The sequence below is a fragment of the Pelophylax lessonae genome (assembly GCF_965119305.1).
Source record: "Pelophylax lessonae genome assembly, chromosome: 4".
In the NCBI taxonomy this organism is placed as follows: domain Eukaryota; kingdom Metazoa; phylum Chordata; class Amphibia; order Anura; family Ranidae; genus Pelophylax; species Pelophylax lessonae.
Window position 1 is genome coordinate 93,993,780 of NC_138771.1, and position 24,488 is coordinate 94,018,267.

Genomic DNA, 24,488 nt, shown 5'->3' on the forward strand with positions numbered 1-24,488 from the left:
GTGACTTTTTCTTTTTTACTATGATTATTTTTTATAGATTACTCTAAAGCTAAGTTAAAGGAGTTGTAAAAGGCAGGAAGTTTTTTTATCTTAATGAATTCTATGCATTAAGATAAAAGGCCTTTTGAGTGTAGCAGCCACCCCAGCACCCTTAATACTTACCTGTGTCCCCTGTCTATCCAGCGATGTCCACGAGTCCCTCGGTCATCCTGGGGCTCTCCTTCCTGATTGGCTGATATACAGCCGCAGTGCCATTGGCTCCCACGGCTGTCAATCAAAGCTAGTGAGGCAATCAGGAGAGAGAGGGGTGGGGCCGAACTGCAGCTTCATGTCTGAATGGACACACAGAGCTGCAGCTCAGCTCGGGTGCCCCCATAGCAAGCTGCTTCCTGTGGGCACACTCGATAGGAGGGAGGGGCCAGAAGCAGGAACGAGGGACTTGAGAAGTGGAGGATCCGGGCTGCTCTGTGCAAAACCAACTGCACAGAGGAGGTAAGTATAACATGTTTGTTATTTTAAAAAAAAAATACTTTACAATCACTTTAAGTGATGTAATTGACAGTGTCCCAGTCATATACAACTAGTCAAAACAGTTACATTCTCAGAGATACGCCATAAAGTGCATTATCCAATTGTGTAAAGGTTATATCATCTAAAAGAAGAAAAAGAAAAACAGTATACAGCCCTAAGAAATATCTTGTTTTATTATACTCTTTGCCACATAAAACATCACAATAGCACCTTGATGAGCCTTGTGTTCTATCTTGTCACTTTTAGCCACAATGACAAAAAGCACGATATGACACGGGAAAATATAAAGATGCTGAAATCTAAAGAAAACAAAAACACAATTTTGCTGTGGATGCTATCTGCCACTGTACCATTACAATTTATTGCTGAAGATGAGAGTGAACACTCTATCTTCTTAGAGCACACTCTATGCCTACAAACGAGTACATTCTACAGCTATTCAATTTACTGTATTAATGGCTCTGTGTTCCCCTATCGTGTTCAGCTTTTAAAGAGGATAACAAATTGCTTACTCACTGTACCAGGTGCTTTTGATTTCCTAAATATATTCCTATCAACACTAATGCAGAAATCCATACAATTGTTCCATAGAATATTTGACCTACTATAAAATGGTAGTTTACTTCCTTTAAAAATAAAGTTTTACAGCATCTCTACATAATTCCCATGCTGAACTCTATCTATTCTTGTTGTTCGCCATCAAATACAATTACTTTTCTTTGCATTCACAGTTTTATTCAATAAAAAAGAGATACATAAACTGTGTGTTAACAGACCACCTTTTTCAACTGAACAAAGTGAATTGCAGATCTATAACATATATTGCATTCAGGTCCTCTTTATCACTTGTCCTGTATTGTTGGTTCATTCTATTTACTCTATAATTGGTATATTTTTTATTTAAAACTGGCAGATTGAAACACACATATTGATATATCATGTGGAACAGAAGTAAATCATATGAAGGAGTGTATGAACAAATGAATAAATAACTTCATGTACAAATAGGAAGGTCTAATAGCTACTTTTATATAATACAGAAAACATATCCTAATAAATAGAGACGTAACAACTAATATTGCAGTTTATGAGATCTATGGAGCATGAAGACTCAATAAAAACCTCGTATTCCTAAATGCAAACATTTAAGTTTGGTAACCCATTGTAACCCAGAAGAATTCACTCTGATGTAAGACTATAAGATGCGTTCGACGAAAAAAAAAGATGGGTGTTAATTGAATTCTAGGGGTTACTACAATCAAGAATAGGAATTCTTTGTTCAATAAGGTGGTGAGCCCAGAGTTTAGAAAAGGGTTAATGCCTAGAAGAATAAAACTCTGGAGAGTTTATAATTGAGCTGAAGTGCAAGGGTCATTAAATCGAAGATAGACTCTAAAAATAAAAAATTGTTACGAGGTAAGGAATTTTGCCAAAAGACACATGCAAAATCTTTTCTTCAGAAAATAAAATCTTCCTCTTTCCTCTAGCATTATTTTATTCATTATTATTTACTATAATTTATTATTTTTTGTTTATGCTGTATTGCGCATGAGTTTTGCAGTGTACACTCTCAGATCATCGGACCAGGTGCCAAGGCCATTGTAACTTTTGTGTTTATGCGCAGGATTTACAGTATCCATGGCTGCCCAGAGCCATAAAGGATGCCTGCAAACCAGGAAGTAGCAGCAGTGTGAGAGAGATAGACTCAATTAAGGATGAGCTTAAAGAGAAGTTCTAGTCTGTAAAAAAAATAAAATTCAGCGGGGAACGATCGCGGGTGTCGGGCAGCAATGGGAGCCGCCTGACACACACATCGGATTCCCCGCTGAAGTGCGGGGGCGGGAGCCCCCCTAGCCTCCTGAGAGTGAGTGACGTAGACCTACTTTGCCCAGGAGCGGCTGCCTGCCGCAGTAAATCTGCGGTAGGCGGTCGTAAAGTGGTTAAAAACTAATAATAACTCTAAAAAAAAAGGTTGCATGATGTACATCTATTATCAATGATGTCATTCAGCTTTCTAGATCCAAATTCATAATGCCTGAAGGCTGCTGAAGAAGTAAACGCGTACAGTTGACACATGTCTGGTCCTGTAGCTTCATTTCTGTCAAATGACAGGTCTAGCAGATGACCGTTGTGGACATGGACTCCCAGGTGCTGTCATTGACACTTTGGGACCTCATATTTCATATGTATGGGGGTCCCCCATTAACCTCTATATAAGATCCTTATCTAGGATAAGGGTTTGGTATAGATGAAGAGAATCCCTGTCCACTTTGTTTACAAACAGAACTAAGTGGCCAGAAGCTGTCATTTTGCCAGCAATTTAGGTACATTTTTCTATTAGCCTAGAAAACGGCCATTACCCTTTTTTAACATTTGGTACTTATTGACTTCAATAGTGTTCAGATTCGGCACCTGAACTTTAGCAATGCTCACCAAACCTGCCCTGAACTGAACCCAGGTAGATTCTGATCATCACTAGTCTAAATAACAATTTCAAGGTACTTTGCTTTTAAAGGCAAGACACAAGTCCACCAGTCCACTATGTGTAAAGGGTATATCTCAGCCATTGCCCAGATGACAAATCAATAGATGTAATGCAATTTAGAGAATATCTGTTTACTCAATACCATTAATTTTGATAATCGTTTTGATAACCAAGAAAAGTGAACCTTTCTATATCAGAGAAGAGGCCCTGGCCCTTTCCCCACTGTTGACCTTCCAGACCGCTACCCGAGAATTGACACATAACCTAGCATCCATGCTTCAAGAAATGAAATGGTTAAACAGAAATTGGCCAACCTGTCCAAGGGTGAGAACCCCCTGTGAAAAGACCCCAATGAAGATCAGAGGTGTTGGCAGTGCGGTCGTTTGGACACCTGGCCAGGAGCTTTGGCCACTCAGAAAATAAGGTACCTTTCACCGGTCATTAAACTAGAGGCAGAGGGATGACTTCTGGGGACTACACACTAAGGTCCTACAGGACAGAAGGCCATGGTAGGCCCAAACCTAGTAATGACTGCTTTAGTGAATGGACATTTGGTCACTTGCCTGATTGTTCCACTATCATTAAATATGACTTTTAAATTGAACGTTTTTGGACCCAAGACCAGCTAGACCCATCCTGGCTGTCCCTAAAAGCAGGTAACAACTTACCCATCAGGGTGGAAGGGGTCATGTGGGTGAGGGTCCAAATCTTTAACCAAGTGGTGGAATAAGTTAAAGTGATGGTCACCCACAGCCCAGTTGTGTCCTACGTACCCATGGTTCTGGACATGAAAGTCCAAAAAAAGTCTGGACTGGCCTCACCTGCTGGCAGAAGTGGAACGGCTCAGTGAACCCAAATGGAGTTGTGACTTGCGGGCAGTGTGGCTCAATGTAAAGCAGGTTTATTAAGCCCAAGAATGGGTTGCAAAATGGCAGCCGGAACAGGTAGGTGTTATCCATAGAAAAAGGGTTTGTTGTATGGCGCTTCCGTGGAATACAGCAGGCTTTAGGTGAGACACTGCACTTCGGCAGCACTGGAGAGGAGAAGCTGCTCTGAAAGTGATAAAGATAAAAATAAGGACGCATCTACAGCAAGCGGATCACCGGATGTCCCCATTGCAACCACTCAGCACAGCGGATAGGAAGACTCCAGACAGATCTTTGCTATGCCCATGTCATATTTACCAAATGTGAGTGCTTTTATACTTTTAACCTAATAAATACTCAGAGCCTACTGCACTTAGAGGCACCTTATCTTTTTATCTTTAGGTGTTATCCATACACCACCAAACCAGAAGCTGCATCTGGCCTAGCTCAAAGAAGTTGTCTTGACCTTACCTATCGGGCCCACAAGAAGCTATGGGGTGCCGTGGTCATGGGAGAGCCCCACAGAGATCTCAAAATGTCAGGAGACAGTTTACACTCTGTCCAAGGTTTGCCAGGGCCAGAAACTGATCCAGTTCATCAGCTTGGGGACAGCCTCTGTCCAGCTGCCAAACCACATGATCCTTGCAGATCTCTATCTTGTGACCAAACACTGCATTGCGGGGCCCTAACCAGTGTTGGAAGCGGTCTGTGCCCTGCTGCAGACCACCATGAAACCCTTGGACATTGATAATTATCAGCAGTTGTTGGACAAACTAGCCATCCTCCTCCCCTCCTCCAGGATTACTCATTACCTCAGCAAGCCTGCTCCATCAACTGCAGGAGAAACATTCATCTTCTCCATGGGTCCTGAAGATTATGGGTGAACTGAGGCTATAGATCACCCCATCCACACTGGTAACACCCCTCCCTCCCAATTTGAGAGAAGTTCCAGCACATTCCCCTGGCTCTATGTCAATAAGTCAAGGACTTTATCTGCACTATGTTGCAGAAAGGAATAATCAAAGAGAGCCACTATACCCCAATGGTCCTGGTGCACAAAAAGGATGGTAGTTTATGGTTCTGCATAGACTCTTGCAAGCACAGCACCTGTGAATTACTCTTAGGCCTCCATACATGTCATCAGGTGGGCTGCAATCCAATTTGACGCTGGCAGCCAGATGACCCCCCTCAGCCATCTTTGATGTGGGCAGTGCTTACAAAAAGCACTGGTATATTGCTATTGGTGCGCATTTTGCGTGTGGTTAGGTGAAGGGCAGGAGCCCGCTGGATAGGGAGAATGTGCCTATTGGTAGGGAGAGGCTTAAAAGCTGGAGAGACAGCATAGGAACTGTCATCAGAGCTGCTTTGGGTAACCTTCACGCTCTCATTCCTTGCTGCCTACTGGTCCTGCCAGTCTCTGTGCATTGCTATTCTGGTAATCATTGCTGCTCCTAAACATCTGTTAAGCTGAGTATACACATTGAGTATGCGGCTGGCTTCTGTTGAACAGGACAAGCCTGGAGTGGTGAAATGTGTCAAGAAATGTTGGTTCCCAGGTGGCAATTAGGAAAAGACAAGCACCAACTAAGTGTAGCAATTGGTTAACTATATTAATGATAAAAAAATATCACTCACAAGAGAAGTAAAAACTCAAGCATGTCACGCTGCATCTAAAAGTCCTAGGCAACACAGATCTCAGTCTCAATCTGCCTAAAGGTAGAGGGCTGAGATCCAAACTGTCAGGCATTCCAGAGGCTCTCAGGGTTTCCCAAGTCCATAGAATGCAGAGGACGGGGGATGTGATGTCACGACCCAATCTGCTGCAAGGATGTGGCAACATGTTTGCGGAGCATTCGTTCCTGCTTCAGGCCATACTGGGACCATGTTTCAGTGGGGCCTATATGGGCAGGCAGCTAGAGAAGTGCCAGACCACAAGACCCAGCGGCCGCAGGATGATCTTGTTTTAAACATTGAAACAATATAAAGTGCAAAAAATGATAAGTTAACAGATGCATAGAATGAAGTGTATACATATATAGAGGATAGTCAACAATCACATTGGGCTAGTTACTAATGAATGTATATAGGTCACACATGTGTAGCACCCTCCTAGGTAGCTGCTAGAGAGTGAGTATAGTTTTTGGCTCTGTCTGCCTATCAGAGGAGCAGCAGGTAAATTCTATATTTAACTCTGCTTAACAGAGAGCAGGATCTGTGAGTTAGGTCTGCTCGATGTGCTCAGTGTGTGATTCATGTGATCTAGGAGAGTGTCCCCACTGGTCCAAAGGGGAGGCCCATTGGACAGTTGAGGAAACCTGACACCAATGGGCACACAGGCTTTGATACAGCCCCAGTGATTGGCACAGACTGCTGTCTCGGTGTATTGTGGGTTGTAGTATAAAAAGCCAGGAACATATGTGCTCAAGGTCTTTGGCTGGTGAGCAGAGTCCCAGTAGGAGGGTGGCGGCTGCCTCCTCTTCTGCAGTGGTTGGTGTATGGTCACAGGCAGCCGGCCTGAGGAGCCAGAAGTGTGGCGCTGAACCCAGAGGTCCTGGAGAGCTGACTAGGAGGAGTTGAGACAGTGGAGAACCTGAAAAGCAGTATCGTGAGTACAGGCCTGACCAGGACGGGGGCCACTCCATAGTAGAGTAGTCAGAGGACGGGTGTCAGCAGGTGGATAGAAAGGGGGTACTAGGCGAGTGCCCTGAAGATAAGTACTTAAGGAACATTATTCAGATTCATCTAGTGGCAGAATGAAGCTACGGCCTTGCCGCATTCTCAGTCAGAAGTCCTCCATTGTGAATAGTTCAAGTGTTGGAGTATCCCAATCATCCTTTCTCCCATCCCCATATCAAATAAAACAACAAAACAACAACCCCTAGACTGTTCATTGACTGAGCCAGGAAAGTAAACTGTTAAGATTATCCATGCAGTTGCTGTCGGTAACCCAGGGGGACCTAAAAGTGTGAAAATCCAGCAGCTCTCAAGGAGCAGTGCTACACATGTATAAAATTAGGTGAATATTTCCACACACATAGAAACAGATTGTACTGTATATACATATGTACAGGAAAAAAATAATTACAAGTATAACAGGATATACAACAGAGAAATGCATATATCTAAAATGCTCATTGCACCAATGGTAACTTCAAATATTTTGCTAGAGTGGGACTTACAATTTGGAAATCTGGCTACAGACCTTAAGGATCTTGTATAATGTAAAAATGTGTGTACCTACTACCTAAGTGAAAAATATAAAACCATAAATATACAGTATACCTAAATATACTTTGTGTATATATATATATATATATATATATATATAACAGTATCTCACAAAAGTTAGTACACCCCTCACATTTTTGTAAATATTTTGTTATACCTTTTCAAGTGACAACACTGAAGAAATTACACTTTTCTACAATGAAAAGTAGTGAGTGTACAGCTTGTATAACAGTGTAAATTTGCTGTCCCCTCAAAATAACTCAATACACAGCCATTAATGTCTAAACCGCTGGCAACAAAAGTGAGTACACCCCTCAGTCAAAATATCCAAATTGGGCCCAAAGTGTCAATATTTTGTGTGGCCACCATTATTTTCCAGCACTGCCTTAACCCTCTTGGGAATGGAGTTCACCAGAGCTTCACAGGTTGCCACTGGAGTCCTCTTCCGCTCTTCTATGATGACATCACAGAGCTGGTAAATGGTAGAGACCTTGCACTCCTCCACCTTCCATTTGAGGATGCCCCACTGATGCTCAACAGGGTTTAGATCTGTAGACATGCTAGGCCAGTCCATGACCTTTACCCTCAGCTTCTTTAGCAAGGCAGTGATCATCTTGGAGATGTGTTTGTGGTCGTTATCATGTTGGAATACTGCCCTGCGGCCGAGTCTCTGAAGGGAGGGTATCATTCTCTGCTTCAGAATGTCACAGTATATGTTGGAATTCATGGTTTCCTCAATGAACTGTAGCTCCCCAGTACCAGCAGCACTCATGCAGCCCCAGATCATGACACTCCCACCACCATGCACGACTGTAGGAAAGACACACTTGTTTTTGTACTCCTTCCCTGGTTGCTGCCACACATGCTTGACACCATCTGAACCAAATTAATTTATATTGGTCTCAGACCACAGGACATGGTTCCAGTAATCAAAGTCCTTAGTCTGCTTGTCTTCAGCTAACTGTTTGTGGGCTTTCTTGTGCATCATCTTTAGAAACAGGGGTTCATTCTGGGATGACAGCCATGCAGACCAATTTGATGCAGTGTGCAGAGTATGGTCTGAACACTGATAGGCTGACCCCCCCCCCCCCACCCCTTTAACCTCTGCAGCAATGCTTGCAGCACTTATACATCTATTTCCCAAAGTCAACCTCTGGATATGACACTGAGCATGTGCACTCACTTTCTTTGGTCAACCTGTCCTGTTAAACCGCTGTATGGTCTTGGCCACCATGCTGCAGCTCAGTTTCAGGGTCTTGGCAATCTTCTTATAGGCCATCTTTATGTAGAGCAGAAATTATTCTTTTCAGATTCTCAGAGAATTCTTTGCCATGAGGTGCCATGTTGAACAACCAGTGACCAGTATGAGAGAAGGAGAGTGATAACACCAAATTTAACACATCTGCTCCCCATTCACACCTGAAACATTGTAAGACTAACAAGTCACAAGACAACGGGGAGGGAAAATGGCTAATTGGGGACAACAAATTTACACTGTTATACAAGCTGTACACTCACTTCTTTACATTGTAGCAAAGTGCAATTTCTTCAGTGTTGTCACATGAAAAGATATAATAAAATATTTACAAAAATGTGAAGGGTGCACTCACTTTTGTAAGATACTGTGTATATATATATATATATATATATATATTTACGCATCCACATATTACATTAAACTGTGTATTTATGTATGTGAAAAGAGAAAAAGTTATGATCTAATCTATAGACTATATGTTTGAATGAACCAAAAGGGGCATAATGGGGGCAGAATAAAGGTAGATCAGAGGAGAGTACTGACTCAAGTTCCTCGTTGAGGCAGCCTGGTGTAAGGTTATTGAGAGTGTAAATCCAAAAGGTTTCCCTTTGGCAGAGATGTTTAAAACGCTTCGCTGCTGGGAAAGTCTTAGGAATGGATTTGATAACCCAAACTGCCAAACCCAAGGAAGACTTGTTGATTTCCAAGAAGTGTCTGGGAACACTGTGTTTGTCAGTAGTAATAGACGAACATCGGCCAGGGCGGTTCGCGAACGTCAGCCGCAAATTTACTCAAAAGTCAGCGAACCGCGAGTTCGCGGCGGGCCCCATTGACTTTAATAGGAGGCGAACTTTAAAAACCTTTAGGTCATATTTGCAGCCACAAAAGACATACTAGCTGTGCACAAATAGTCCCAGCACATGGACAATATCATAACAGAAGTATTGCAATTGGAAAAGTTGCCCTAAATTTTTTTTTTTACAGCAAAAATTATTATTATTTTTCCATAAATCAGCCAGAACTGACAGCAGCCGGTAAATACATGTCAAATACATATAGGGTCCATTCACACATCTGTAAAATGGGTCCGCATCCATTCCACAAACCTTTATAGACCCAATGATTTTCAATTCCAGTCTGAAAAATGAGGCATTCACAGGATAAAGAAGTAAGTGTCGGCCATTCCAGGCCCCAAAAAATAGCCCACATGCGTTTACCTGACAGCTAAGAACGTTGTATTCTGTGGCTGAAGGTAAATTAGGCATTCCCAGGATACAGAAGTAAGTGTCAGCCAGTATAGGCCCCAAAAAGTAGCCCACATGGGTTTACCTGACAGCTAAGAACGTTGTATTCTGTGGTTGAAGGTACATTAGGCATTCACAGGATACAGAAGTAAGTGTCGGCCAGTATAGGCCCCAAAAATTAGCCCACATGGATTTACCTGACAGCAAAGAAAGTTGTATTCTGTGGCTGGAGGTACATTAGGCATTCACAGAAAACATAATTGTCGGCCCTGAAAGGCCCCAAAATTTTGCCATTCAATGGACATAAAATGCCTTTTATGCCGCTGTATTTAGCGAAGACAAGGACCAGGAATTGTTGCGGGTGGATGGCGGTGCAAGCTCTGGCCAGAGGTCAAGCCTGCCCACCCAGTAGTCCAGGGGTTCATCACTCCTCAGAGCGTCCACATCGGCCGTTAACCCGATGTAGTCGGACACCTGTTGGTCTAGGCTGTCCCTGATGCTGGATCCGGAGTACAGCTGTTGATGGTTCGGCTGAAAGAAAGATCTCATATCTGAAGTGACCAAGACATTTGCAAACCGCCCTCTTCTGGCAGGCGCTGTTGGATTGCTACCCGCAACTGTCTCCCACTGCCTTAACCCTCTTGGGCATGGAGTTCACCAGAGCTTCACAGGTTGCCACTGGAGTCCTCTTCCATTACTCCATGACGACCTCACAGAGCTGGTGGATGTAAGAGACCTTGCGCTCCTGCATATCCGTTTGAGGATGCCCCACAGATGTTCAACAGGGTTTAGGCCTGGAGACATGCTTGGCCAGTCCATCACCTTTACCCTCAGCTTCTTTAGCAAGGCAGTGGTCATCTTGGAGGTGTGCTTGGGGTCGTTATCATGTTGGAATACTGCCCTTCGACCCAGTATCCGAAGGGAGGGGATCATGCTCTGCTTCAGAATGTCACAGTACATGTTGGCATTCATGGTTCCCTCAATTAACTCTAGCTCCCCAGTGCCTGCAGCACTCAGCCCCAGGCATGCAGTCCCAGACCATGACACTCCTACCACCAAGCTTGACTGTAGGCAAGACACACTTGTCTTTATACTCTTCAACTAGTTGCCGCCACACACGCTTTACACCATCTGAACCAAATAAGTTTATCTTGGTCTCATCAGATCACAGGACATGGTTCCAGCAGTAATCCATGTCCTTAGTCTGCTTGTCTTCAGCAAACTGTTTGCGGGCTTTCTTGTGCATCATCTTTAGAAGAGGCTTTCTTCTTGGACGACAGCCATGCAGACCAATTTGATGCAGTGTGTGGCGTATGGTCTGAGCACTGACAGACTTACCCCCCACCCCTTCAATCTCTCCAGTAATGCTGGCAGCACTGACATGTTGAACTTCCAGTGACCAGTATGAGAGAGTGAGAGCGATAACATCACATTTAACACACCTGCTCCCCATTCACACCTGAGACCTTGTAACACTAAGGAGTCACATGACACCGGGGAGGGGAAATGGCTAATTGGGCCCAGTTTGGACAATTTCACTTAAGGGTGTACTCACTTTTGATGCCAGCAATTTAGACAATAATAGCTGTGTGTTGAGTTATTTTGAGGGGACAGCAAATTTACACTGTTATACAAGTTGTACACTCACTACTTTACATTGTAGCAAAGTGTCATTTCTTCAGTTTTGTCACATAAAAGATATAATAAAAAATGTACAAAAAATTTGAGGGGTGTACTCACTTTTGTGAGATACTGTATATATAATTCTCCCAGTAAACATAAACCAATAGAATCAATATCTTCCGAGGTCACACTCTCTTCAGGAAGTGTGGTGAGGTCAATTGAGTTAATAAGGGATAGATTATCTTTGGAAGATTTGATACTATAGTATGGCATCAGAGTGAGATTCCGAATGAAACTATTAAGGTGTTAGGGTGCCAGGAAACCAGACCACACGAAGATGCAAGTAAAATAAAGTGATTTATTTATGCAGCATAAATAATTGCACAGCAAGAGAGAGGAGCAAAATCAAGAACAGCCGGGGTCAAGTTCGGAAGTGGGTAGTCATCCATGCAGGGATAGAGTCCAGAAGCGGGTAGTCTACCAAAGCCGGGTTGTCGTCTGATGTGGGGTCGTCTGCCAATGCGGAACCAGAGCCAGGAAGGTAGTCAGCCAAGCAAACTCATGCATGGTGAAACCACAGAAACCAGAGGACTGCTAGCAGTGATGCACCTTGGAGCACAAACGCAAGGGCCAGGTCTGAAAGCCATCCGGTGATATATACAGTCAGGTGTGTGCGACATCATCACTGAGCGATGGCCAGGCAGCAGACAAGTGATGATGCAAACAGAGCTTATAAGAGACAACAGTCTGCACATGTTCAAGATGGCTGCCAACAGTTAAGCAAGGTAAGACCTTGACATAAGGTCCTTATAGAGTATGAAAGGATTGAATTGTGTAGAAGGAGGAAAGTTTAGACCCTGATTCAGAAAGGAAGTCTAGGTGAGGTAGAAGAAACCAAAGAACATGGGATATTGGTGGGATTTAGAGCTAATGAGCTGTCATTCGGATCAGAATGGGTAGCAGCAGAGGATTCCTCCTTTGGATTGGCCATAAAGTTAGTGGAATTCTGTTTCCTTCTATGGTGCTTCTTCTTTACTCTATGGGGCTTAGAGGTGGGTGTTTTTTTTTTTGGGCTTTTGGTGAAAATGTGGTTTCTTATTTTTCAGAGGTCCTGACACATGTATATAGAGTGGTTTGGGTGTGATGGAAGGACCAGGGTTTGGATAATCAGGATCATCAGGTTTGGATAATCAGTAAACTTAGGTCTGGTAATACCAAGTGGAAACATTGTTGCATGCAGTTATACATTGGTTGTTAAGGATGGTGGCGGGCCGCTGGCTAAGAAAGTAAAAATGCTGGATCCTGTGCTTAGCAGCGGATAACAACGTTTAGAAGCTTCTAGGAGCTGTCAGCTTTTTTTTCTGCTGACAAACTGCGTGCAAAAATGCAAAAGAAATTCATTATTTTTTTGCTCCTAGAAGCTGAAGCTTGAAAATCACTTCTAGCCTAAAATAGTGTGCATGGACACATAGGATAGCACTATTTGCTTCCAAAAAAAAAAAAACGCCCACGCAGCTGCTAGGAGCTTAAATATAAGCTAGTGTGCATGGAGCCTGTAAGTGAGAAAAACATAAGCAGGTGAGGTGAAGAGTGAAAAGGACAGTTTGGGGAATATTTACATGCTAGGTGAGAAATATATAAATATATGTAGAGGGATTTCCTGTGAATAAATTAAAGACAAATCATAATAATATTTGTTTCTCAAGGTGTTGTTCTAAGTTTTCCCTTGGATTTGAAAAGCATTGTATACAGATCCTGGTAATTAAGTGGAAACATCTGTGTTCCTTTTCCAGGGACCTCCCAATAAAACATTTTTGTAATCAGGCAAGCAAAATAATGAAGCTTACTGTCAGGGTTTATATACACCTTGTGAACTGGAAAAAAACTTTACAATGATGAATTAAGTGCCGAGGACCCAGATACTGCAACTATTGCAGTATACTCACCAAACATGACAGATGCAAAGTCTCCAATGCTGCTACAATACCTATGTGGTGACAAGTCCTTTGCTCTGTCATGGACAGATTTCTCACTAATAACAATTGTGGCATTCTGTTCACATTTCTACAACTGGGCATCATTTCAGCTGCCTCATAAAAAATGGCCCTCATGTCACACCTCTCCCCAAGTGACCTCACCAAATCAAGACATTAGGTGTGTCCAGGGCTGGAGAAAGCTAGCAAATGCAGTTAAAGTATTTTATTCTGAATAGTTAGGTACATTTACAGTAGCTGTTCTTTTTTTATGAGTCCGGTCAAAAAGAGTCAATTATTAGTTCTACTATAGATTTAACAGACATTCACCATCAAATCATTCGATGGAATTATGAAGCACATTTATTGTTAATATTCATTGATACATCAGACCTTACAAATTGGCCAACTGGTTCTTGTTCATGTTCAAGTTCACCTAAACTTGTGAATCCATTGGTGGCTAATGATTTTTTACAGGGGCAGAAACTGCTATATAGTCTAAGACTATTTTGCTGCAAACCACATCAAGGTTTTCCACATTTTAGAAAAATTTACCACAGAAAATTATATTTTTTAACAAGCCAACTTTAAATATACTGGGCAATTACAACTTTAAAATCAGGCTCTTAATAATTATATAATATGTATAGGGATATGTTAATCAACCTAACAGAGTATAAAGCCTTAACATATAAAACGTAAAGCTGTCTTCATCTGATTAGAGAAAAAAAAAAAAGAAGTCTCAATAAAATTATAATGGTGTTAGATTATCAGTTATGTTTTAGGATCTTTCATTGACTGACCCAGTAAACTTTCACCACACCGTCCCTTGAGTTTGGGAAACATTATTACACATTTACTAAACTGCTTTATTAAACTAAAACAAGGTGCAAAAAGAAAATGCAAATTCACGTCACCCCCTTCAATTTATCACAGACAGGAATGACTGGAGGAAAAAAAAACTTTCCTAATGTATAACATCTTCCGTACAGAAGCTTAGCCTTGCATTGGCTTGCCAAGTTCCACCTACACAGTTGCGTTACACAATATTCAAATCACCTGAATTACAGAAAATCTTCATCCAGAATTGCAATTGAGAGTGCAACTGAATATGTAATGCTGCATTTTACTTGTTATATATAATACACATCATAAATCATACACATAATATTAAATTATTCTTTCTCAATCATAGAAAGTGACCTAAGCGATCAGAGCTGTTACTTACATATAGCTTAACCGGCCAGTTTGAATCATTCATGGCAATAACTGAAGCAGTTCTGAAATTCCTGAAAACTTGATGGCTGGAGTTTGTGTATGTATTGTTAAATTGATAATATAAAAAAAAAAAAAAAAAACTGCATGCACTACAATGTGCTGCAAAGCATAGGGGACAGAAATTCCACTACCCAAATCTACCAGACTATTGTTAAAAAAAAAAAGAACTGTGTCGTTACAAAGGCAAACAGTGCCAGAGGCGTAATTGTGGCTAATGCAGTGGAGCTAATCATGACGTGGTTAAGAGAGTAAGGTCTGCTTGTTCAGGCATAACTATTCCACAGATTTAACCTATTTATTCCTACAGGCTAAGCGGAAATGCCTTCAAAGGAGCATTCCAGTCCTAAAATTAATATTATGCAAAGGAATATACTGTATAGCTAACATAAATCCTATCTGCTAAGAGCTTGTGCTCATCACCCAGTATTGCTGTTGTGTGGCAGACTACCATGTTGTCAAAAACTCTTGTTGTTAATAACAATTTCATATGTACAGTAATCTCAGTGCGCTGGGGTTTTTCTTTATTTATCCAGTGCACAAATCAAGTTTTTAATACACTTCTGTAACTAAACTGCAAAAGAAAAAAGAGAATTAGGAATTGTTAGCTGCAAAGACGTTTCTGACTTTCCTAATCTAAATGCTTGATTCAGGCCAATATATCAAAGTGTTAAAAACCAGAGAAAGCCAGGTAATTAGCCTCCATACATCTTTTAGTACTGCTTTCCTTTAACTCCTTGCTCCCCTTCGCCCCTTAGTTATTATTTTTCTGCAGATTGTTTTAATTAACTATTTTTTTTTTTTTTATTATTTTTGTTTTTGTAGTGATACATTGAAATTCTTTTAAGCAATGCCTTTATTTTATCATATTTCCATACTGTGTACCAAAAGATCAATTTTATGTCACAATAAACAGGACGAGTTCTTGAATAAAATCTGCACTTTTTTATCAACAGTTTCGCTAGAATTTTCATCTTCATCTAGCATTGTTCATACAAGAAAAAAGTGTATATAGTTATGTTTTGTTATATATATATATATTTGTGATGAGGAATTGTGAATTGGTAAGTGCTGTGAAGAGAAAGGTGTGTGTGTGTGGGGGGGGGGGGTATTTTTGGTGAGTTCTTTGGAGGGAAAAATGGGGGGGGGGGGGTTGTGCAGAGAAACAGCTATGGGGAGGTTGGAGGTGATGTGCAATGGTGATAGCTGTTGGAGGGTGGGGGTGGAGTAAGGAAGGCAGGTTGTCTAAGATGGGGTGTTGAAGAAAGCTGTGGATTATGGTAAGCTATAGATGGGGGTGCAGAAATGAAATGTTGAAGGGGGATAGAGATAAGCTATAGTTGGGGGTACAGAGGTTAGCTGTGGGCTGAGGGTGTAAATTGTGGACTGCGGGTGCAGAGGTTTTTGATGGGTAGGGGGCTGCTAAGGTGAACTATGCACAGGGGTGCAGACTCAGAGTTGAGCTCTGGGCTGGGGGAGAAGAGGGGAGCTGTGAACTGAGGGACAAGAGATGAGCTGTGGACTGGGGGAGAAGAAGGGAGCAGTGGATTGAAGGAGAAAAGGAAGCTGTGGACTGGGAGAGAAGAGCGGAGCTGTGGACTGGGGACTGGGGGAGAAGTGGTAAGCTGTGGGGGTGGGGGTGGGGGGGGGAGAAGAAGAATGCTGTGGATTTTTTCTGTTCACTATGTGAAACATCTCAGCACTGCACAGTATGCACTCTTGAGCCCTGTGTGCTATGCACTCCTGAGTGCTGTACTCTTTGTGTTACACATTCTTAAACCTTCCGCCTTGTGCAATGTGCAGATTATTTGGCACTGCTTTACTTCTATTCCCCAAGAAACGGCAAGGTTGGGGGGGGGGGGGGAGTTAGGCAGGGAGGGTCAGTTTCTGCATCTATTCTCTGTGAAAAAAGCCCTGTAACAGTTCATAATACTATGCATTTCAACTGAGTATTTAGCTGTTTTGCTCAAGTTTCAGATTAATATTCTTGTTGACCAAGTATTGATTCCCACATGATCAATATCTTAAAGAGGTTCTAAATCCAGATATCTGCCTCCTTCCATAGCTAGGGCATAGCCACATAGAAATAGTTTAAAAATTCTTCTTGAGTCACACGAGCAAGGTTTCCATTACCACTGAAGCACAGTCCAGGCAGGGGGTAAAGCTAAGCCAGAGTGTCACATATCCTATGATATCGCTTGAGAAATTACATGCCCTCCCCTTCTAGGCCATTCAGAGTTGAGTGTGCTGTCAAAAAAGCATCTGATTCACCAAGAGAGCAGAGTACATGCCTGACTGACAACCCACTGCGCTCTGAAAAGAATGCATGTAATAGCTAAGGTGACGTCACATAACATGTGACGCACTGTGATTTAGCTCCACCTCTTCTTAGAATGTGCTGATGTGAATGCAACCTCTATCAAATGACGTAGGAATTAAGCCATGTATAGCAATACTTGGCCCACTTACTAGGCTACCTAGGGAGCATGCACACTGTGGAGGCAACAATGCAGAATGTTTTTTTTTTTTTTTTTTTACAAAGCACACAAATAGATAATAAATGTTATTGGGAAGGTTAAAATGTTTGTTTTTTGGTGAGAGGGTTAGAACCACTTTAGAGATCTTTGCTGAAACCTGTCAAAGCCAAACAAAAATTGAAAGTAGGCACAGTCTGAGTAGAAAGCCCAATCTCCTGCCTGCAACAAATGAAGACCCTTGTTTTCTGTGTGGAAGCAGTAGTCTAACTACAGAGGTTCAACATGCCCCCTGATGAGTCAGACCTATAGCTATGCAATCAACAGAGAGTTTGATCTTTGCTGACTGCAGAGCTCTAACCCTAACTAAGCAGGTGGTATGCTAGACCTTTGCAGAATGAACACTGCTTCCACACAGAAAGCATCCTGAGAGTCTGGCAGGTATCCACCGTTCTCTTTCTCCTCAATCAAGCAACATGCTCTGTCAGCATCCGTAGTGGTCTCCGGTGTTTCAGAACATCTGCCACTGTTCCTCTCTCCTTGTAAGGTGTGGTGATGAGTGGTCTGCTGACAGCCTATAGCACATTCAGTCCCTCTGAATGTCCTCTATACTCTCCTTCTCAGCCTGGCAAAAGCAACAGGAATCTACCTAGTTTCTGAGCCTCAATGCACTGTGGGATCTGTTGTTTTCTCCTGCCAGCCTTCCAATCCAGCTCAGTGTGTTTTTGAACTACACATCCCACAACCCTAGCATTCCACATTCTCTGTTCTTTTCCTATTGGGTAGACAGTGGGCAACTGCACCTGTAAATGGTCTCTGTCACTGTTCAGACACAGAATTCCAGCAAAACTGACAGCCAAGTCCATATAGCTGCTCTTCTGTGAGTGCTGCAGACCTGGTTACAAGTGTATTCTGACAGCAGTGGGTGCAGCTGTCAAAATGCAATGACCCGGTAGGTGAGATACCTCCATCTACCTGCTTTGTGTGGATGAAGAAATTTCGATCCATACCCCTGTTCAAACCAAAACAAGATTAAGGCCAATTGTGGACATAAAAATTTACTGAAGTTTCTACTCAGGGATCCTGTTGATGGAAAGATCCTGAATACATTGTTCTGTAAAGACCTTGTGTAATTGTGCGTAACCATCAACAAGATCGGTAAAAAATGTGTCATTTTTTATTCCCGCGTGTAAGAGGCCAAACAGTGTATGGTCAGCTTTAATAATAGCTACAAATGTTTATTTCCATAGGCTCGTAACAGGTTTACCTAAAATTCCAAAGATACAGAGATCATGTTGTATTGGAAGTTGCGCCATAAACACTGCTTCATTTTGGATCATATTGCAGGATAAAGCAGCAACAGGCTAATACATTGTGTATTGAAGTACTTGCCAGTCTGGCGATAAATGCTTCTCATATCATCCTCATGTCTCTTACAATTCTTTTTCAAGCTTTTATATTGTGTTTTGTCTGATGACAAAAGTTCTTTGTGGAAACAAAGAGCAAGTGTCCTTTCCTCTTCAAATATAAAAATACATTTCCACGTGGATTCGATTTGTTGATAAAATACTTAGATCACACAATATTCCAGTGTTCTACACACAGAAAAACACCTTATTATGTATTGTTCTTGCTCACCTTAGACCAACCCACACTAACACTCCTGACTTGTAGAGAACAAACAAAGGTCAGCATATGCTGCCTGTTGACTTTCCTGCATTTGTTCCATGTCACTACCTATTAAAAAAGAATGTATTTCATTTAAAAATTGCATTTGATATCTTGCTCCTAATCACAATGGTTATCAGCTCTGCTATTTTTATAGAGCTGTTAAATGAATTTATTTATATAGAAATGCCATAGTCTGTAAGAGCAGTAACATCAAATGAATAGAAATAAAAATTGCTGTTCCAAGTAAATTCTTAAGGTAGAAATTTTTTTGATATCTCTTATTTACTGAAATCGTTTTTGCACAGCAAAGCAAAATTTCCTTACTGGACCACCTTAGACTGCACTCTTCCTGTCCCTATCCCCTCTTATACCCTTAAATTCTTTCAGAATTATGTTCTGTCTGCGTTAAGTTCAGGCTGACAAAAAGCCATCTATCTCAAAATATACTATGCTCATATGGAAGAAGCAAGGAGTCCTGGGTGTTCTGAACTTCTTCATTTACTTCTTAGCCGCACAGATCATTCCACTGACTTCCCGTTATGCCTCTTAATATGCCCCCTTATGGGTTGATCCAGAAGCAATTCACTGCTCCACAGTCACCCTATGTTAACTACCATGGGTCCCTCCAAAATGTAGGCCTCCATCTATAAGTCCTTTAATAATCCATATGCTCCGAACCTGGGATTCTACTAAGAATTCTAGCAAATTTATTTTGCTCGACCTATCCTTGAGCCCCCCAGTGTGTTTCACTGAAAGTCCTCCCATAAATTCCATTACGTGTACTCATTTATCGATGGTCTCTCTGCTTGCACCTAGGTTGAAAACAGAGAAAATTATCAGGCCCCTTCCTCTCATCTCTTAAGCATTGGTTAACAATAGTGATCACCAACAAAAACCTGATGTCCCAACTTTCACTCTTTCAGCATATTTGTTATCTTGCATCTTTGAAAAAAACCAGCACATGATGGGGAGCACAAGTATCCAGTTGAACATTTTATCTCATATATCGCAGGGAACTGACATTTTGACTTTTTTAGTGTTAAACAGTGAGCCACAGTAACCTGGGGCGGATATGCGCTCCCCCCAATTTGCTGTAAATCATGTGTTACAGTGTCTCACAAAAAGTTTAGATTGCAAAGTAGTGCATAAACCTAGGGGCCTGCATCGAAATGTGGATGCCCTTTCTCAGGCCAGGCCTAAGGCCATTTTGCATGTGGTTTCCAGACCCCTGGTCTGGAACAGAGGTGGGGGGGGGGTATGTAGAGGATCAGCCTAGGTTAGGTTAAGAGAGGGTTAATAAAATATGGCAAGTGCTTCCCTTTCAGGCCTGCTTATTAGGCAGCTGGTCAAAGAGACTGGGGGAATGGCTGTTTTGCTATCAGTGCTAAGAAGACATTGATGCTAAATAGAAGCCTCCTGCCTCTGACTTGAACCTGCTGGGTGAGCTTGCCTGAACTGGGACTTTGCTATGTTAGATATGCTGTGGCTGGGATGTTGAGCATTCTTTAAAAAGACTGTGTTGTACTGATATGAAAAAATTCTTGTGTTGGTTTAAGATGTCCTTGAAGACAAAGTATGTCATTTTTTTTTCCTTTTTTGCTGAATAAAGCAATTTTAAGTAAACTGAACTGTCTCACAGCTGCCAGTTTACCCCCCAGATCCCGACAATATATACAGGATATAAAATCTATGAACTCTAAACCCAGATATCTGCCTCCTTGCATAGCTACATAGAAATAGTTCTCTCTTTTTGTCTGTCATGAGTCATGAGTGTGTTGATCAAGTCTTACAAGGCATCTACAACTTGGCCCCAAGCTACATCACTAACCTATTCTCAAAATACCAACCAAATTGTTCTCTTCGTTCCTCCCAATACCTCTCTAGCTCCCTCTTGTGCTTGCCTCCAGGACTTCTCCCAAGCCCCTCGCATCCTTTGGAATTCCCTACCCCAATCTGTCTGACTATCTCCAACTCTATCCACTTAAGGAAATCCCTGAAAACATTTCTCTTCAGAGAATCCTTTTCTGCCTCCACCTAACAACTGTACTTTCATTTTCTTCATCAGCTCATCCCCCCACAGTTGATAGTTTTTGTATCACTTGACCCTCCCCTTTAGATTGTTAGAATCTCTAAGGAGCAGGGCTGTAACATACCCAATGGAGGAGCCTGATATGATGAGGAAGGCCTCTCTTACACCTCTGACTCGGGGCCCCTGATAGAGCAGACAGGTAGCGCAGGAGTGCCTATTGGTGTAGCTAGCTGGACAGACTCTTGGGATCAAGCAGGGGAAGACCGTCAGTGGACTGCAGCAGAGTCAGACGAACCGTATCATACACAGGCAGATGGATCAGGTGCAGATGCATAGCCAGTAGCGTGGTCAAAGGCAAGCTGGTTTCAATGCAGGCAGGGTTCAGGAGAAGTCAAGATAAGCTGGATCGGTAACAGTAGTCAGATACATCAACAGGTTGCAGGTATGCACATGAACGCTGTAGACAAGACAGCACTGAAGCATAGCACAGGCTCAGTTTAAATAGCCTGCTTGGCGCCAATGCGAGCAGATGCGCACACATGAGCAAGTGAGCAACTGACGCGCGCACGAGAGCAACAGACTTGTGCGTGCCCGCAAACATATGCATGCTCGCGTGAGCGAGCACTTGCACAATTTCTATGAGTCGGAGATGTCAGAGATGTCACTTGAGCTCTGTCAGGTCTCTAAATAAGGTCACAGTGTTACTCTGGCTCACCGTTTAACACTGTGACCTGTTCCCTGTGGGGATCAAAGTGGAGTCCCCCATCTGAGCACTAAGAAAATCTTTCCGGGAGCCTTCCAGATAGAAAAAATCCAGCTCAGAGGAAGTACTTTCCACTTCTAACCCTGCAAACACCTCCAGGGGACCTCAGTCTGCTTCTACAGGTTCACACATCATCTGGTATGTTTCATCGCTACTCACATCCTGCAACACAATATTAACAACTTCATCTGAGGGTTCCTCCTTTTTGGGGGAGGCCCCTGAACCTTTGAACTTTTGTTCACACATGTCCCAAAATATAGGGCAGTCTCACCCAATTAGCAAGTCATGAGGAAACCCTGGGATCACTCCAACTCTCAATGTAGCAGTTCCTGCCGATGTGGACAGGGTTACATGGGCCATTGGATAGGCTTTGAAAATCCCATGTACAGAAACCACTCCAATCTTTTTTCTGGGTATCAACTTTCCACAGAAACATGTCTGATCAGAGCAGGGTAACCTCACTTCCTGAGTCAAGAAGTTCTACAACCTCTTGTCCATTAACCTGCACCACACTCTCAAGTGGACTTAGATTGTTTTTAGGACCAGCCTCAAAAGCAAACATAGAGCTGTGTCGAGCCATATTGCATTCAATTGGCCTTTCCAAACTTGGACACTGGGCCGCCATATGACCCAGTTGGTGGCAGGACTAACAGAGAACCTCACCTCCCCCTGTCGACTCTCAGGAGGGTTTGATATTGGGATGCTCCTGGCAGGAGTGTGAGGCACCCGAGCAGACACCATGCATCCCACAGGTTCCATCATGACACTGAAAACATGCCACCTTGGTCTGGCCCAGCTCTCTGGTTGCAGAAGGGCACTCACATAAGCTTTCTGCATAGATGTACCATTCAACTGCAGCAGCCATCTCATCCAAGTACTGGGACTCAGACTAAGCCACCCATTGATGAAGCTCCTTAGGAAGACCCTGCAGAAAATGGTCTAAGGCAGTTCACTCCAAAAACTTTTTGGATGTCGTTTCCTCAGATTTCAGTCAATCCTGGAACAGGTGCATTAGATGATACAGCTGCTCATGGGCAGGCTTAACCCTGTCAAACCACCAGCCATGAACTCTGCTCGCCCTTAAAGTAACAGTCACTCCCAGCCTGGCTAATATTTCAGCCTTTAGCAGTTTATAGTCCCGTGCTGATTCTGAAGCTGAATCACAATACAGGTATACCCCGCTTAATATTCAACTACTTTACGTACACTTGCAAAAACGGACAGATTGGCATCTATGGGAAATCTTGGTCGACTTGACATGGCATTGCTCCGTCTTTAACACTGGCGTCTATGGGAAATCTTGGTCAGCTTAACATGGCACTGTTCCCGAACCATAAGTGACAGGGACACCAAACTTGGGAAGCACTGAGAAGGGACCTAAGACTAAAACATATCTTATTTTTGGGTCAGCCAGCTTGCCTAAATAATCTACCATGTCGTAGCCCTGGGTCCCCTTAATGTGCCCCTCCAGTTTGGTTTCCCTGTAACTTATGGTTCAGGAGCAGTGCCATGTCAAGCTGACCAAGATTTCCCATAGACGCCAATGTTAAATTTTAAAAACCAGGAGCATTGCCATGTCAAGCTGACCAAAATTTCCCTTAGAGCTAGTGTATTTACATCCATTAGGAAGTGAAAAAAGGGTATTGCTTCACTTTAAGTACATTTTTGTTTTACATACATGCTCTGGTCACATTGTGTGGGGAATGCCTGTATGCATGTTAATGATCTACATTTAAGAAAGGAGCCAGCACATCCTTTCTTTGTAGCTGGCTGACCTTCCTTTGTTGCAATCCACTCAAACATTGCCATATAAGCTTCCACTTTATCTGTGGCCATCATCTTTTGCATGGTCTGCTGCACAGCCCTCTGAGGGTCACTCTTTACAGTGGGGTCACCTTCACCATTTCAGCCTGCTGGGTCAGTGCCTTCTGTAAATCCACTATCTGTTCCATCAGTAAGTAGTTTGTCTCTTGCTGAACAGCAACTACCTGTGCGTTAGCCACTGCTAAATGTTTAATTAGTTCCTCTTTTGCTTTTTCAGAAGTCTTCACAGCTTTGGTAGCTTTAACCCAGGACATGGGACTGGCCTGCACCCCTTAAACTACCCGCATCCTCCACCAATTGCAGGGATCCGAGGTGTAAGCGAGCAGCTGTGCAACAGTTCAGTCAATTTAAAATGGCTTTATTCAGCAAAAAAGGAAAAATAATGACAGACTTTGTCTTCAAATGCATCTCAAGACAACACAAGAAACTCTTCTTATTAGTACAACACAGTCTTTTTAAATAATGCTCAGCATCCCAGCCACAGCATATATAACATAATAAAGTCCCAGGTCAGGCAATCTTACCCAGCAGGTTCAGGTCAGAGGCAAGAGGCTTTCATCCAGCATTCAGGTCTCCTCAGCACTGTCAGCAAAACAGCCATTCCCCCCAGCCTCTCTGACCATCTGCCTAATAAGCGGGCCTGAAAGGGAAGTACTCCTGGATTGGGTTCAGAGTCCCGAGGCTTCGTAGAGTCATGGGAGGGATGGCGCCTTTAACCCTGTATTTCCACGTTTTACTTGAGACCAGCAGGTGTGAACAGGTTGGCATTCCAGTTGTCACAAAGCTGACTGAGACAACATGGCAAGTCTCTGCGGAGACAGGCTCAGAGACTATGATATTTTTGATAGCTAGGATGCTATAAAATGTATTTATACTTTCAAAGTAAAGTTAGTTTTAGTTTTAGATAGACCGAAAAGTATAGAAAAGTATATATAAAGTAGCAAAGGAAATGTACGGGACTTTAAAGGTGCAAAAACATTCAATCCAATGGTGGAGAAAAAAATCATTTCTTTAAAAAGACTTTACATTTTATTTATTCAAAATGACAAACATTGTTAGTATATATATATATATATATATATATATATATATATATATATATATATATATATATATTAGCATCACCTTAAATATAGTTAGGTTGAACCATTCATACCCTGTTTCATCAATATTAGGTTTTGTACCTCAGCTTGGCTTCCCTCCTCTACCGCATTCATGGTGGGATGTCTCCTCAATGATTGCCT

The 24,488-nt window shown here is 42.4% G+C and overlaps 1 protein-coding gene across 3 annotated transcripts in view; it reads right to left on the reverse strand.

Annotated features, from left to right (window-relative positions):
* Positions 1-24,488, reverse strand: part of WDR72 (WD repeat domain 72) — a 456,172-nt gene that overhangs the window by 379,764 nt on the left and 51,920 nt on the right. The window contains exon 1 of one of the 3 annotated variants that reach the window (XM_082255121.1): positions 14,437-14,549. The exons of the other annotated variants lie outside the window; for them this stretch is intronic. Within the exon in view, the coding sequence (XP_082111247.1) occupies positions 14,437-14,469 (33 nt within the window). The 5' untranslated portion in view covers positions 14,470-14,549. Of the gene's footprint in view, positions 1-14,436; positions 14,550-24,488 lie in introns of those variants that run through there. 3 annotated transcript variants of the gene reach the window in all.